This window comes from Triticum aestivum, chromosome 6D (assembly GCF_018294505.1).
Source record: "Triticum aestivum cultivar Chinese Spring chromosome 6D, IWGSC CS RefSeq v2.1, whole genome shotgun sequence".
Classification (NCBI taxonomy): Eukaryota; Viridiplantae; Streptophyta; class Magnoliopsida; order Poales; family Poaceae; genus Triticum; species Triticum aestivum.
In genome coordinates, this window is record NC_057811.1 from 318344907 (window position 1) to 318361413 (window position 16507).

Genomic DNA, 16507 nt, shown 5'->3' on the forward strand with positions numbered 1-16507 from the left:
TTATTTGGCGGACGCTGCATGGTACTCTTCCATTTCGTGTTACGCTTACTAATAGACACATGAAAGTTTCACCTTTATGCCCTTGTTGTGCTTCTGGTTTAGAAGACACAAAGCATATGTTGCTTCAGTGCCAGAAGGCAAAAGAGGTCTGGAGAAGGCTTGGATTAGACGAGATCATTGCTCAAGCTTGTGAAGTTGATCGTGCTGGAGAGGCGGTCCTCGAGTTTTTGTTGCTCATGCCTGACCAAGATTTATCTATTATGGGGTTCCAGAATACTCGGGAGATGATTGCCATTACGTCTTGGTATTTATGGTGGGAAAGACGTAAATTAGTGCATAAGGAGAGAATTCAAGATGCAAAACAGATTTCAATGGGGATACAAGCTCTTACGACTAATTATGTTGTTGCTTCCAGTCCAAGGGCTTCAATGAAAAGAGGGGGTTGGATTCGTCCCCCGGTGGGTTTTGTGAAACTTAATGTTGATGCTTCTTTTGATCATGATCTTCTTAAAGGTACGGCGGGGGCTGTCCTGAGGAACGACAAAGGGAAGTTTATTGCAGGGGGTACTTGGAAAATTGATCATTGCATCGATGCTCTAACAGCGAAAGCTTGGGCTCTCAGATTCGGTCTTTCACTAGCGCAACGTGCGGGTTGCAATCGCCTAGTTATTAATTCTGATAATTTGGAGGTTATTGAAACGATGAATAACGGCGGACGGTCAGCAGGAGCGGCGGCGGCAATCTTTGATGATTGCTATTTTTTGGCGTGTGATTTTCCTACCTCTAGGTTTGAACATTGTAATAGGGAAGCCAATAAGGTTGCGCACGAGCTTGCTAGGTTGGCTAAATTTTCTTCTACCATTAATTGGTTTGAGGAGCCTATGTTTGAGATTGTACCTTTCCTCACAAACGATGTATCTGTTATTTCCGTTGAATAAAGTCCATTTGTTTTTCAAAAAAATGATTTGGAGGCTGCCGCTGGGAGAATTTGGAGGCAGGCTGCCGTGGCACCCGTCCAAAGACGATGGAGGGAGGGGCAAATTAGCCAACGGTTTAAAAAATCTGGGTGCACACGGAGCGAATTTAACTGGTCAAATCTAGAAGATGATTGACTTGGTTACGGCTAACTGATTATACCTACAAGATGACCGACCGGGTCACGTGGTTTTAACAAAAATTGAAGAGGTATCGTTTACATTCGTAGCATTCCAACCTAAGAGTACTTGTAGGAAACCATAAATATGTGAACCGATTTTTTATTCCAGCGTCGGCACCTAGTGACTATTTCGCGTAACACTCTCGACCCTCCTCCCCATCCATTTACCAATGAAGTAATGAGCAGTATATAATTGCACACAAGATCTACCAGTCGAAATATTGGTCAGACACAACAAAACTGCTTCAACATAAGACACAGGATGCGCCGAATCTCTTCTCGGCTCGGCATTGTCAAAATTGCATCTCTCCTTACGTTGAGCAAAGGTCCTATTGCTGAAGCTTCAGAACTGGAAAGGCGATAACGTCCCTTATGCTGGCAGAGTTTGTCAAAAGCATCACTAACCGGTCGATACCAAGGCCCTATAAGTTGAAAGATTCCACACAAATTAGTACGTAATTCACGTGCATATAATAATGATGATTAAATAGCTCAGTGCAAACTTGTGACAGCCTATCAAAAAAAACTGCACTTGCAGACAATTTAAGGATTATACCATTCCGGAAGCAGGTGGCATTCCATATTCCAGAGAAGTCAAGAAGTCTTCATCCAAGGAAACTTCATAGGAATACTCATCATCCCCCTTACTCTCGTCCAATTTGACCTTATCCATCGCAGCACGTTTAGCATTGTGCTGCTTTATTTGATTTTCAAAACGACTCCTCTGCGGCAGAAAATAAAGTGATCGTTACAGTCTAGCATACTTTGCCAAAGGATCTTTCATCAAGCCAATGTACAGTAAGATTTAGCTAAATCAAACATGTCTTGTCATTCAGGGGTCAGGGACAGAACTGTAATTTCCCCACATTTTCAGGTAAGGTGGGAGCTTTGGGAGGATGCCTTAGGCCTTGTACAATGAGAGGTGCTTAGAAAAATAAACCGAGTTTTTCTGAAGCATCGGTGCCTATTTCTAAGCGTCTACCCTGTACAAATAAGCACCGGTGCTTAAGAAAAGCCTGGTTTATTTTTCTAAGCACCTCTCATTGTACAAGGCCTTAGAGCCCTGTTTGGGTACATGGTGGTGCTTGTTGCAAGTTAACCAGCAACATTGGTTTGGCCTATGCCATCAAATTTGATAAACCTTCTAGTAAGGCCAAAAATAATAATAATAGCATCATACTTACATGCCAACACATTAAATTCTCACTGCAAATCAAGTATTTCCAGAAGTACGGCTCTTTAGTTTCACTCAAGGTCATTAGAAATTTAGAACTGAAATTTTCTAATACCAATGCTCCCTTTTACATTATTACTCATGGTTCCCATAACACAGTGAATATTTCTGAAATCTGTCTAGTGAAAATGATGCAAATAAATTACTGTGTTTACACATATAATCAGTTAATCACCACGGACCAAAACTTGAAATATTTCTAGCATAATTTGTCATGCGCGCTAAGCGTTGTTTATGCTAATGTGAAGTGCAGCTTTACATGGAAAATGTGATAATGGCACTCTGACATGCATTAAGAAAGCAAACAAATTCGCACCTGATCAATTGGGTCTGTGAGCTCAGAAAATGCATTTCCAATTTCACGGCCACATACAAAAAGTTCAAATCGTTCAGTAAGACCAGCATACCTACAATAAGAGAGAAGAGCTGTCATGATCATCAAATTACACAATATGAACAGTTCATATAGAAAGGTCATTTGTGTCCAGCATAGTGTATTGCAGTTGTAACTTTAAGGGGTATGCTCGAACAAAACTGTATGCAGTCCCTCTGTGTCAGTGTTGATCTCCAGTTTGATAGTTATTTATGCACAGACTACTGACACTCTCAATTCCTGATTGGCACAAACCAGAGCATTCCTAACAGGCTGAATCAGAGCATTCCTAACTGGCTGGATCAGTGAAAAGTGGTATGTGGTGATACCTTAAGGAAACGGGCCTTATTTGCCACTATCCTATTAAATTTTTCTCTGTTGCCTCTGATATTTTCCAAATATTATTGTTACTTTCAAATTAAGTTGTGGTTCTTTTGGAAACTCAGTTGATCTGTAACATTGTGGCAATGATTTTGGACAAAGATGTAATTCGACTATACTTGATTCGTAATGGATAAAGCTGTACTTCGACTATACTTGATTCTGCACGGTAGCATGTAATCTACTAATATTATCTGCACGGTAGCATGTAATCTACTAATATCAGGACAAAGCTGTACTTCAACTATACTGGATTCGTAATGGTATTTGTCCTGTCGGTCATTTGCATTACAAAAGGAGAACTTTCAGTGGATAATATTTAAAAAGGGCAGCCCGGTGCATGTAGCTCCCGCATGCGCAAGGTCCGGGGAAGGGTCTGACCACTTTGGGTCTATAGTACGCAACCTTTCCCTACATTTCTGTAAGAGAATGTTTCCAGGAATTGAACCCGTGACCTCATGGTCACAAGGCAGCAGCTTTACCTCAGTGGATAATATTAAGTCGATAATAAAACAGGGAGACATATTACATTAAATCCCTAATAAAGCAAATGAGTACTTCCTTATAGCAATAATTTTGGAACACATAGCTTTTCCAAATTAACAGAATTACCTCCGATGTGGTTTCGCTAATGGTGATATCTCAACTGGGTAGTCAAGAACAAACGTTGGTTGAACAAGAGTTGATTCAACAACAGTCTCAAAGACCTGGCATATGATATAGAATTGCATAATCAACTCTCCAATAGCTCAATCAAGCAACTTTAAAGTTTAAACACTTAATGAAATTATCACATCATATACTATACATTGAAAATTCTGCAGTTTCGAAGGGATATGTTCTACTCAAATTGTAGCTGAACATGCACTTACAGTTACTGCATGTTCCTGTTGAAGTATATGTGAATTTTCAAATCCCTTAACCTGTATCAGTTAAGTTCTTATGCATAAACTAACAAAAGTATATTTTATTAGTTATAAACTTCCTAGGATGTCATTTTTATTCAATTGTCTGTAGAAAGTAGATCCTTAAAAGAAAGATTGGTTATAGAATATAGGAAACAAAGACATACAGCTAACAGAAAGTTCAGTACTACCTATGTACCAAAATATAAGACGTTTCCTGCAAACTCTGCACTCCCAAACTAATATCCAACTTTCTTTTTGTAGGCTTACAATCTGATCCGACTCTGAATGCTTGTTCTGAACCAAACCCTGGAGTTGAGGTTTGACTAAAAGGGTTCTCAAAATGCCGTCTAAAATGAAGTTTAACTCAGATTAAGAAGCCAAAATAGAAATTCTTCAGAAAGTTCTAATGCATCACCATAGTAAATTTTGAAACAGTTGTAGGAAACAGAATTTGAGAAATACCTCGTTGAGAACATGTCCAACAGATGAACAAGCTTGCAATGAAGTATTCTCACTGCTCTCTGTTTTGAACCCCAGCAGCCCTTTTGCAGCATTTTTAGCAGATTCAACATCTCCAAAGCTATTGAAGTCTACTCCTGTTGCTTCTTCGACAAGACGATGCATGGTTTCCCTTCTCCATGGTCTTTCCAGAGAGATTTCAGTTCCCTGCTTGATAGTAAATACCCAGTTCATGGAGTGAAAGCAATACAGATATAATAAGTATATATGTGTGCTTTAAGTATATGCGCTGATTGTGCATGTGTCCAGTGCCAATCTGCATAGGGTAATCCAGGTCAGTCCATAAGACCCAAAACAAGACTACTAGTAGAGCATCATTGATGGCAAGAATAATTGCCAATGAGTTCCGCTCAGAGAGAAACGACAACAAAAAACGAGGTTTAGTAAAGCAGTGATATGAGCAACAAATGTTGACATGATTTTGATGTGATACTTGACTTGACAATCCAAATTCACTCACATAATGCAGCACAATATATTCTCATACTATAGATAGACTTGAAACACATTACCTGGTAATCAATCTTAAGCTTTCCAGTCGTAGCCATAGCACATCGAGTTACAATTTCTTCAGCCAAATTCATCATGCTTTCATAGTCTGAATATGCTTCATACATCTAGCTTCCAAATATAAGGGAGCAAGTGAGACCTTATTTAAAGTAGGCATGGAAAATGGAAAGGTAGAGATAGAGCAATTAAGCTACGAGATAGCTCAAGCTCCCAAAAAAAGGAGAGCTAAACATGAGAGAAAAGGATTATTTACTTCAATGGTGGTAAATTCAGGATTATGACGAGTAGAGATGCCTTCATTTCGGAATATTCTCCCAATCTCATAAACTTTCTCGAGCCCTCCAACCTGCATTTGCCAATAGTACTCATAAACTCGTAAGTAAATAGAAGTTTGGCGCCGGGGCATGGCCTTTTGAAATTGTAAGAACACATGTTAGTTCCCCCCATAGGGAATGTTCCAACAGGGGAGAATATCTGGTCCTCCGGGAGCACCTATGCTCAGGTGCTCCCGTGCGACCTCAGCCGTTGGATCTCGATCCATCGGACATCTCGGGAGCCCCTGGACCTGCGCGTCATTTAGTGATTTCTGGAGGGCCTTCTTGCCAAAAAATTGGAGCACCTCACATGTCCGCTGGATCAAAGATCCAACGGCCAAGCTCGCACAGGAGCACCTGAGCTTAGGTGCATACATTTTTTTAACCCCTTCAAAGACTTAGAAACAGATGAATGAAAATGTAAACACCAGTTGCATGGTGCAAAGTGCCAAACTAGAAATTTACTCCAAAAGTAACGCTCCAAGACAATTGTAGCTTACAACATATAATTTTTCTTCAACTTACATCTCGTGACTATTCCACGAACATATTGAGACAAATTCAATTTAACCAAGTCGAGAAATATGCACATAAACAATCTAGAAAATAAACTTACAAGCTTATTGGTAAACAATTACAGTATATTATTAAATTAACATGTTAAACTAGATCAGGTTGATCTAACAAGCATATAGAGGAACTTGCAGTAGTAAATTTACTCATTAAAATGGAAGCAATTGTATCGCAGGAAAGGACACTACTATAGATTAGTTTAAGGAAAAGCCAAACTTCCAAAAGGTAGAGGAAAAAAGCGGCATTGTGACCTCACCAGCATTCTTTTCAAATGTAGCTCCGTTGCAATCCTCAAGTAAAGATCCCTTTGGAGGGAGTTATGGTGAGTTATAAAAGGTCTTGCTTCAGCACCACCTGCTTCTCCCTATATTTTCCCGTTTCAAGAAAAAAGGTCAGAGAAGACTCTAAAAGTGAACATGGGCAGAAAAAAAAAGGTACAAAAGAACAAGATCATTTCTTAGTGCTATTATACTAGATTGTGCCCCCATTTGGCTTAGCTATATGCTGATATCATTAATGCATTATTAAAACCACAGCCGGAGGAGCCGGTAGGGCGAGGTCGGGCGTCCGCCCTACCTCGACTTGGCACAGAAATTTTTATACTAGTATACGCTGCGTTGATGCGTACGCATGCATCCAGACTCCAGTCGCATACATCGATGGATGGCTGAGAAGAAAAGAAAGAAAAGGGAGGGCGTAAGGTACAACCCAGCACAGCCCGGAAAATAAAGGCCCCCATCATGGAAGCATCTAGCCATCTACCGACCCACACACGGGAAGCGAACGTCCTCTACTCGCACACACCAGGCGCTCCAAACCTCCAACACGCCGCCAGCACTTCTCTGATTGGCTGCTCCCGTACTGCCGGCGGCTAGCGTCCCGGACTCCCCACAACTCCCTCTCGAGCCCGCCATCTTTCGTGAGTGCAGCGAGAGAACGTCACGGCCGCCATTCATCGGCGTGTGGCCACGTCGTTCCCTGCCTGGCTGCCCTAGTGCATGCAGTCCTAGTGTAGTGTATGTATCTTCTATACCTAAATAGCTAGCCCCCACTAACTATTTCTCTCAACATGCAAGCATGCCACATCATCTCACAGCATGCATGAGAAAAGGCCCACCCCCACTACCATATGTCTCTCAACATGCAAGCATGCCACCTCATCATGAAACATGCATGAAAAAAAACCATCTCAACATGCAAAAATACATGAGAATTTTCATTCTATTATGCTATTTATTTAATGAACATTTTACAACTATATAGTAATGAAACATAATAATACATATCTTCTATCTAAATAGCTAGCCCCCACTAACTATTTCTCTCAACATGCAAGCATGCCACATCATCTCACAACATGCATGAGAAAAGGGCCACCCCCACTACCATATGTCTCTCAATATGCAAGCATGCCACTTCATCATGAAACATGCATGAAAAAAGACCCATTTCAGCATGCAAAAATACATGAGAATTTTCATTCTATTGTGCTATTTATTAATAGACATTTTACAACTATATAGTAATGAAACATAATAAACTATATGTATTTTCATTTTAGCTTTCTATAGTATTACTTCAAATATTCATGTTTCATACAATGAATTATGAATCACATTGAAATATGTTGCAAATATTCCCACAACAACGTGCGGGATATCATCTAGTTTCTATATGTCCTGTAGAACTAAATTGAAACATTTTTATATCAAATTCATTTCATGTTAGTTTGTTAAGCATTGAACTTAAATTATTAAAAAATTAAGCTTTATTTTGTATGTGGTATTTTTTGGGAATGTTATTAAGTATTTCTCGAGTAGTTATAAGTACACCCTCCGATCCATATTAAAGCAGCAACAATTAACATGGATCGAAGAGAGTAGCAAAGTTATTTCATGTCGCTGACTTTTTTTTGGCCGGGCCTTGCTTCATTCCTTACTCCGCCACGCGCACCACGTTAGCGACCGGCCGACCGTTCAACCCTAGCGCTAGTATCCATTGCAGGTGGCAGTGGTTTTTTGGGCCGGGCTTTGCTTCATTCCTAACTCCACCATGCACACCATGTTAGTGACCGGCCAACCCTAGCGCTAGTATCCATTGCAGGTGGCAGTGGTCGGGCAAACAACGGGAGCAGCGGAGGCTAGACAGGGCTCAGTCGTGGACGTAGACGTTTGCATAGGAGGAAGGTGAGCAACAACGGCGTGGTTGTGTTCCTGGTGGTCACTGTCGGGTGGCATGACGTCACGGTGGTTGTTGGTGCAAGGTTCGCCCCACCTCAAAAAAAATTCGTCCTCCGCCACTGATTAAAACAGCATATTGGACATCACATAAACTATATGTTTTGTGGGCTTTTGACTTTACACTTTCTACTACCTCTGGGTCACAATGTAGGTCATTCTTTATCAGTCTCCAAGGTGACACTTCGACCATCAACCATAAATACGTTGCTTCGAATAAACTAAATAAGCATTATGAAATTAAATTTCTGATGCCAATTACTGGAAAGCAACAATAATCTAGGTAGGATCAAGCAGAGATTATCCTGACAAGCTGATCGGGATCCAATATCCAGATGCTTGAAGCTAGTTGTCCCTATACAGACAAGTGTATATGCACTTCCAGTCCAACAAACCCAGAGAATGAATCTACGGTAGCCTTGTTAGGTAAGGTTATTGCTTTGGTATCTTAGCCCCAACACAACTAGTAAGACCTTGCCTGCTGCCGGCTTCACTCGCTCAAAAGTGGGATGGCTCTCTTATCATGTGTTATACTGCATTATTGTCTATCTAAGATCAAAAAGGTGTCAGAGAAGAATTCTCTCATTCGCAATCCGTGTTAAGGTAAACATGTTTTTGTCATGTACAAGACAGCAAGTTGTAAGTATGCATGTCTGAGATGAAGTTAGAGGGGCATTACGCGTCTTCTTGCTCAAATGTAGGCCTGAGAATGGGCAGTGCAGCCCAACAGGCCCAGCCCAAAAGCCCGCCGCAGGGCCTGGATCCACGTTTTCCCCGAAGCAGGGCTCTTAAGCCCAAAATACTTAAAATGTAGTCTTTTATTATACACACTGTGACGATACTGTTTATCCAAAAATGATTAAATCAATACTAAAGTTTTAATTGAAAATGCTACTGTTTACATGTTGAATGCTAGGCTCAGGCTTGTCGTTTTGAGTTTGGGCGCAAAGCCTGCCCCAACCCGGAGTATTATCCCTAAGCCTGTAGCTCTAGGATCTGTACAGTATTTTTTGCTTCTTTTTCTTTTTCTTTTTCGCTTGCTGGCTTTGTAAGAATACCGCCATCTTTGGTGTTTTCTTCTAATAAAATGACAAACACTAACATGCCTGCTAGAGAAAAAAATATGTTGAGTAGAACAAATTTTAAGTGTTGGGCACGGACAAGTTTCGTCTTATCAGTATGTACTGTAAAATAGATATAAAACAAAATTAGCCCTTTTAGAAAGGGATTTGTCTGAAATAGAATTATTAGAAGCGTAACATATTAACATGCAAGGTTGGCAAAATAGTTTTGTGCAACAGCATGACCACCACCAAGTAAACTAAACTATGAGTTATACATATGGTAATCCTATACACAAGGTTAACAAGATTAAAGATTGAACATCTAGATTCAAGTTCAGAAAACAGACTAGATATGCAATTGAACTGTAAAAACCAAACCAGGGACTTCATCGGCTCTGTTTCTTTAAACCAACAAAGAACACTTGGCTAGTTGGTTACAGACTACACCTATTTTCTATATAAGAATAAGCAGCAACTTAAATTTAACATATATGACCTCATCAATGCCCTCTTATCAAGCTAGAAATCGGAAATTACATCAATGATTAATCCTGCAGAGTGATAATTTAAAGAATATACAGAAACCAAACCTGTAGAACTGGCGTTTCAACTTCAATGAACCCAAATGATTCCATTGTTTTGCGGATTTCAGAAACAACCTATGAGAAATGAAAATAGCTAAGACAACAATAGAAGGTAACTTTCACAAATGATGCATGCCACTGCCTGTCCGTCATATTCATCAAACTGGGTACTTTTGGATGAACTAAGGATGTGATCTTACTATCCAACATAATACAAATGACAGGACTCTGTTTGGTGTTCCACAATCTACCTCCGTTTCCCTAAGGAAAATATGTTTCTGTGTACAACAGTATTCAGTACCTTCGCTCTTGTTCGAAACACATCAGCAACCTCAGGATTTGCAATCATGTCAATGTACCTGACATGAATTTTGGAATATATGAATAATAGTTGTCATGGCTCATAGATACTAAAACAAAAATTGTAAAGACATAACAAGGTAAGTAAATCACATTTAATCAAATAAACGTGACATGAATCTAGAATGCTAGGATCCAGTTTTCAATTTAAACAGCATGCATTATTGCAGCAGGGGGCAGACAAATGTAAGTAATAGATTAGCAAAAAGGACCACTGAACCATTTATGCCATTGTAATAGGATGTGATCGATAGTGAGTATCTGTAAATTGTAATATACTAAAAATGACTGATATAATTTATGTATATCATTGGAGAACATTTGTCACATTAATGTTTCACCGGATACTAGTGTGCTAACTGAAGCATGAACGTGAATGTCATGAATTCTCCAATTAGAAATACATATGAAGCAAAACAAAAGATGCCTAACATCTGTCAAACCAAAGAAAATACATTAAGACCCAACCCCATTGATAGCAGCCAAATGGTTTGTATGAAGATGGCACATAGCATAGTATTAAATGTGTATTCAGGAACAAAAGGACATAATATTAAGCAAAAGAAAAGCTAACCTTTGGCGATACCGCTTGTCCACATCTGTCAAGCCATGATACTTATCTGGTAGCGGGAGTAAGGATTTTGTAAGGATTTCGAAAAAGCTGACATAAACAGATAGTTCCCCTGCAGTGAAATCCATCATGTCAAATACAAGTGCAGGTTAATAAAAGAACTATAGTGAATATCGAGCTATTGAAATGCATGCTAGATTACTAGCACATCAAAAAACGTAAATTAGTACCAATCTTCAAGAACAAGGGGGATGTTCAGAGTCGTACTAATTACCGTGGAATTAAGCTGATGAGCCATACAATGAAGCTATGTGAGAGAGTCATTGAGCACCGCTTATGAAGTATGACAAGCATGACCAAAAATCAGTTTGGTTTCATGCCTGGGAGGTCGACCATGGAAGCCATTTTCTTGGTATGACAACTCATGGAGAGATACAGGGAGCAAAAGAAGGACCTGCGTATGGTGTTCATTGACTTGGAGAAGGCCTACGATAAGATACCGCGGAAAGTCATCTGGTGGGCCTTGGAGAAACACAAAGTCCCAGCAAAGTACATTACCCTCATCAAGGACATGTACGATAATGTTGTGACAAGTGTTCGAACAAGTGATGTCGACACTGATGACTTCCCGATTAAAATAGGACTGCACCAGGGGTCAGCTTTGAGCCCCCATCTTTTCACTCTAGTGATGGATGAGGTCACAAGGGATATACAAGGAGATATGTCATGGTGTATGCTCTTTGCGGATGATGTGGTGCTAGTCGATGATAGTCGGACGGGGGTCAATAGGAAGTTAGAGCTATGGAGACAAACCTTGGAATCCAAAGGTTTTAGACTTAGTAGAACTAAAACCGAGTACATGAGGTGTGGTTTCAGTACTACTAGGGACGAGGAGGAGGAGGAGGTTAGCCTTGATGGGCTGGTGGTGCCTCAGAAGGACACCTTTAGATATTTGGGGTCTATGCTGCAGAAGGATGGGGATATCGATGAAGATGTGAATCATCGAATCAAAGCCGGATGGATGAAGTGGCGCCAAGCTTCTGGCATTCTCTGTGACAAGAGAGTGCCACAAAAGCTAAAAGACAAGTTCTATAGGACTGAGGTTCGACCCGCAATGTTGTATGGCGCTGAGTGTTTGCCGACTAAAAGGCAACATGTTCAACAGTTAGGTGTGGCGGAGATGCGCATGTTGAGATGGATGTGTGGCCACACAAGGACCGAGTCTGGAATGATGATATACGGGATAGAGTTGGGGTAGCGCGGATTGAAGAGCAGCTTGTCCAACATCGTCTGAGATGGTTTGGGCATATTCAGAGCAGGCCTCCCAGAAGCGCCAGTGCATAGCGGACGGCTAAAGCGTGCCGATAATGTCAAGAGAGGTCGGGGTAGACCGAACTTGACATGGGAGGAGTACGTAAAGAGGGATCTGAAGGACTGGAGTATCACCAGAGAACTAACCATGGACAGGGGTGTGTGGAAGCTTGCTATCCATGTGCCAGAACCATGAGTTGGTTGCGAGATCTTATGGGTTTCACCTCTAGCCTACCCCAACTTGTTTGGGACTAAAGGCTTTGTTGTTGTTGTATATAAAGTGGCATGAACTGAACTCGTTTACCCCAGGTAATAATATTGAGCTGCCATAATATATAAACTTTAAGAACTGCGCATCCTTCAGTTGGCTAGAGGCACGAGTGCGCACGCTCAGTCCACTCAGGTTCGAGGCTTGGCCTCCACGGGGTGTGCACATGGTAGTTTCTTCTAGTTAAAAATGCAACGGGTGATAGTGCCTGTTAGTCGACTTTTTTTGTGTACATAAACTTTAGACATTCACAAGGATTTTGTGCTGCTCTCAAAGTTTAAAAAGGCGCTGGGCGTTACTTATGCGTTTTGGGACCTACTTGCGCACAACCCGCTTATGCGTTGCCTAGGCACGCCTAGGGCCTAGGCGTTTCCACTGTGGCACGAAGAAATAAGGTAGATGGGCTGACCTGGTCCATTAAACCACTGGCCCATCTATCCCATTCTCCTACTAAAGCCACCCATACGTGCACAGTCGACGGAAAATTTGGGATCCTCCTCACGCCGCCTTTTTCCTTCCTCTCTCCCTTGCTGCACATGGGAACCAGTCAGCCAGTGAAGCTCGATTTCTCGCCGGATATGTTTGATCCCTCACCGGAATCAGTCGATTTCTCACCGGAGATGCTCGATCCCTCGCCGCAATCTGTCGATTTGTCGCTGGATTGGTTGAATCCTTGTCGGGAAGGTCAAATCCTGGCCGGGGAGATTGATTCCCTGCCTGAGAAACACGATTTCTTGCCGGAGGACCTCGCCGGGCGCTTTCCTGAGCGCCTAGGGCCAAAGCGAGACGCTATGCCAACGCCCAGAGCTTAAGCGCGCCTAGGCGAGCGCCTAGTAGCGCCTTTTTGAACAGTGGATGCTCTAATGCTATAACCAGACCTACTAACACATGTCCTTGGTAACTTTGCAGCATTCTGCTATGTAACTCATTTTTGCCTTTCTTAACATCCCTCACCCAATTTTGTTGTATTTTCCGGAATAGCAAAGTGGGTTGGTTACTTGGTTTGCTTAGTTTAAATTTAAATAGAGAATAATCAGATGGTTATCTGAATAAAAACAAGTCACCTGTGTTTGCATAAAGGTGACTTTTAGACAGGAAAAAACAAGGCACTTCAATAGTGAAACAACCTAACATGCTAAGTTGAGATTTCAACTTATTTCAGACGGACAAAATTTAAGAATTATGTGACGAGGTGACTCTGCAATTTTAGTTGCCGTGTGTGGAGTTATTTGCAAATTGACTGATCTGGAGGTAGCAACATGCACATATTGCTTGGGCGGCAAGGGAGGGATTTGGGGGGCCTTTCTTCTCTGAGGTTGTGTTTCTAGCTTGCTGCCACATTTGGCTTCAGCATAATGGCAAGGTTTTTATTTCTGCGAACCCTCTTTTACAGCATGGCGCTGTAACTTTGTTCATGGTATCTCTCTGCTAGCTCATAGGGTTAAGATCAAGCATAGAGATAGGTTGATATGCTGGATCTCTTTCCTACCACCCTAGGTTGGCTTCTTTGCATATTCTGACCCTTTAACTCTTGCAGATATTTTCTCTTAATATATTGGAATCGTGGGATTTTTCCTCACAGTACGCGATAAAAAAACAGACAGATACATAAAAGTCAATATTATGCTGCAAACTGGAGTCAAATGATGAAAAGTGAACTCGTTAATGCTGCCACTAAGAAGTTTAATGCATTGGTCATAGGCCGAGTTTACTGAGATTTGTTCATATGTGAGGCTTACAGTTCAATTTGACACCTACAGAGAACAGGAAAAGAAAACTATGCCATATAACAGTTGAGTGCAATGTTAGGTTTGGAAAAATGCATGGAGCCTATTCCTGGATGTGAATTTTCTGTGCAAGTTTAGGCTTGGTAATGTGCAACACGGTCGACTGCGATTTAACTCATTCTCAGTCGACTGACAAATAGAAAATCCCAAATATAATAGTCAGTATTCACACATCAGTATAAGGATTATTAGTACTAAACCTTTTTCTGTCTTCTTTATGGACCCACTTGCACCTAAGATATCGCCAACATCAATAAATGCCTTCAGTTGCTCAAACTGCTCCTCCGTAAGGCTGTCTTTCTCACAGTAAAGCTAACAATTGCCAAAAGGGAAGTTTTAAAATGTATATCACACAAAATCTCTTCAACAATTAAATGAATAACCACCAAAGTTTTAGTAGCTACTAGCCACAAGAAATACAAATAGCAAACTGCAGAACATGATCTAGTAGACTTCATCTGCATTGGGAAGAAGCCAAACTCCAATGGAAACAATAGTCACAACATACAATGTCACCTGATGGCCTTTTACTAATGGATCCCATACTGAGCCAACAAGAATATTAAAGATTGCTCAACAAATCCACACGGTACATGATTAAGAGTGTTTAGTGCAATCTTAGGCTTACCTACCAGGCAGACTAACATTGACAAGTTGAGATCATACAAACAGAATTTGAATTGGATGGTGAAACAACTTTGCATCCATCATAAGCTGCATCAGAATGTGCTCATATTTTAATAAGAATCAGATGTTTAATCAATACAAATTTCTCGCATCAAATACTGATTCATTTTGTTTATTCAGGCATTCACATGCCTCACACATCTAGATAATATGCAAAAATGGAGCACAAAAACATTGACATATATTAAGAAGAGTAAATAGTACGTGACACTAAGTTCGGAGCTTCTTGAGACAACTACTCCCTCCGTAAAGAAATATAAGAGCGTTTAGATCACTACTTTAGTGATCTAAACGCTCTTATACTTGTTTACTGAGGGAGTACTATTTGAAAGTAAACAAATCATTGTATTTGACGGCCACTTGGTTTGTTGCCAAACTATTGTACAGCTCACTTTTCAGCGGCTCAGAAGCTGAATTTCCAGAGTTTTGACCAAACTTTGCTAACTCATAGGGCAACCAATTTTAATATTTGCAATGACATGGTTAGCCAGTTTCAACTACAAGCTCAGGCAGAAAACATATTGCTATTGGGAAATTATAAAGCAACAATCCTTGTCTGATTCACACAAGTAATTTGACTGGCAATAGATGGCAAATCATTTGAAGAACGAACCTGAATAGTTCCGGAGTCGTCTCTTATGGTCATGAAAACAAGCTTTCCAAATGCTCTTCGGGCAACGATCCTACCAGCAATGGAAACCGACGCCTCGGTGCAGACTTCACCATTCTCGAGATGGGTGTACCTCTCCTGAAGCTCCTTGGTCGTGTGAGTCCTGTCCCACTTGTACGCGTACGGTTCGTAACCCTTCCCTCTTAGCTCCTCGACCTAGCAAGCCAAACAAGCTACTGATCTCGAGCAGATTCACGGCAGTATCGGCCACAGATTGTGGGGAGTATAATGGGGCGCCCAACAGCGTTCAAGCAGGGGCGTAGCAAGTTGCGGCTGACGAAGAGCTGACCTTTTTTAGGCGAATGGCGCGGATAGAGTCGCGGTCGGAGGTGGAGGATGAGGAGGCGCTGCGGCGGCGCCGGTCCTGCGGCGGCTTCGTGGTGGCGGCAGCGGCCGGGGAGCAGCAGCGGATGTGGAAACGGTGGGCCCTCCCGGCCGAGGCGGCGGCGGCGCGGGAGGCCGCGAAGCCGAGGAGATTGAAGGAAGCCCTCCATACCCGCAGCGCCTCCATTAGTCGCGTATCCGAGCAGGTGGATGCGTTCGTTATCTTCGAATTTCGAGGCGTTTTGGTGGTTTTGCAAGAAGGCTGTACGCCCCTGATTTCTCTAGCACCTCGTTTCCATATAAAAAATTAATTGGATTATAAATCTAAGTTTAATAGAATTTGAGTTTTTTCTTAAAGATTTTAATTCAAATATTTATGTTTTGGTGTCGAGCACAAATGCAAGTTACTCATTCTGTACAAATTCAAACTTCATGTTCACACTTAAAAATCCAGAATCAATTGAGATTTGTCCAACATTTTCTATGTGCCAGGAAGCTGTTTTGAGCTTAACGGCAGACCACATAGTTTAAGTATGTCGTGTGTGGACTTTCATAAAACTTTGATATTTAAAATTCAATCCCACACTATACTTTTCATGTGATTATTTGAAACTTTATGGGTATTGTCCATGTGTTGAGGGAAATGTTGATTATTGGCGGGTCAAATCGTGGAAGT

At 41.3% G+C, this 16507-nt stretch overlaps 1 protein-coding gene across 1 annotated transcript; it reads right to left on the reverse strand.

Annotated features, from left to right (window-relative positions):
- Positions 1–1240: 1240 nt before the first annotated feature.
- On the reverse strand, positions 1241–16106 carry LOC123144861 (lysine--tRNA ligase, chloroplastic/mitochondrial). The gene is made up of 14 exons (XM_044564113.1): positions 15797–16106; positions 15451–15663; positions 14351–14462; positions 10788–10896; positions 10155–10212; positions 9860–9928; positions 6225–6332; positions 5335–5427; positions 5084–5188; positions 4515–4718; positions 3757–3851; positions 2707–2797; positions 1713–1880; positions 1241–1578 (listed from the first exon to the last, which is right to left on the reverse strand). Exons 1-14 carry the CDS (start codon positions 16016–16018, stop codon positions 1486–1488), a joined length of 1740 nt encoding a protein of 579 aa, XP_044420048.1. The 5' UTR covers positions 16019–16106; the 3' UTR covers positions 1241–1485.
- Positions 16107–16507: the final 401 nt, after the last annotated feature.

Excerpts from the sequence above, each read along its gene's own strand:
- LOC123144861 (XM_044564113.1), bottom strand. The coding sequence starts at position 16,018 with ATGGAGGCGCTGCGGGTATGGAGGGCTTCCTTCAATCTCCTCGGCTTC. Across the intron at positions 14,463-15,450 it reads ACGACTCCGGAACTATTCAG|CTTTACTGTGAGAAAGACAG; the intron begins GTTCGTTCTTCA and ends GGCAATTGTTAG. Across the intron at positions 4,719-5,083 it reads AGCTTAAGATTGATTACCAG|GGAACTGAAATCTCTCTGGA; the intron begins GTAATGTGTTTC and ends ACTATCAAGCAG.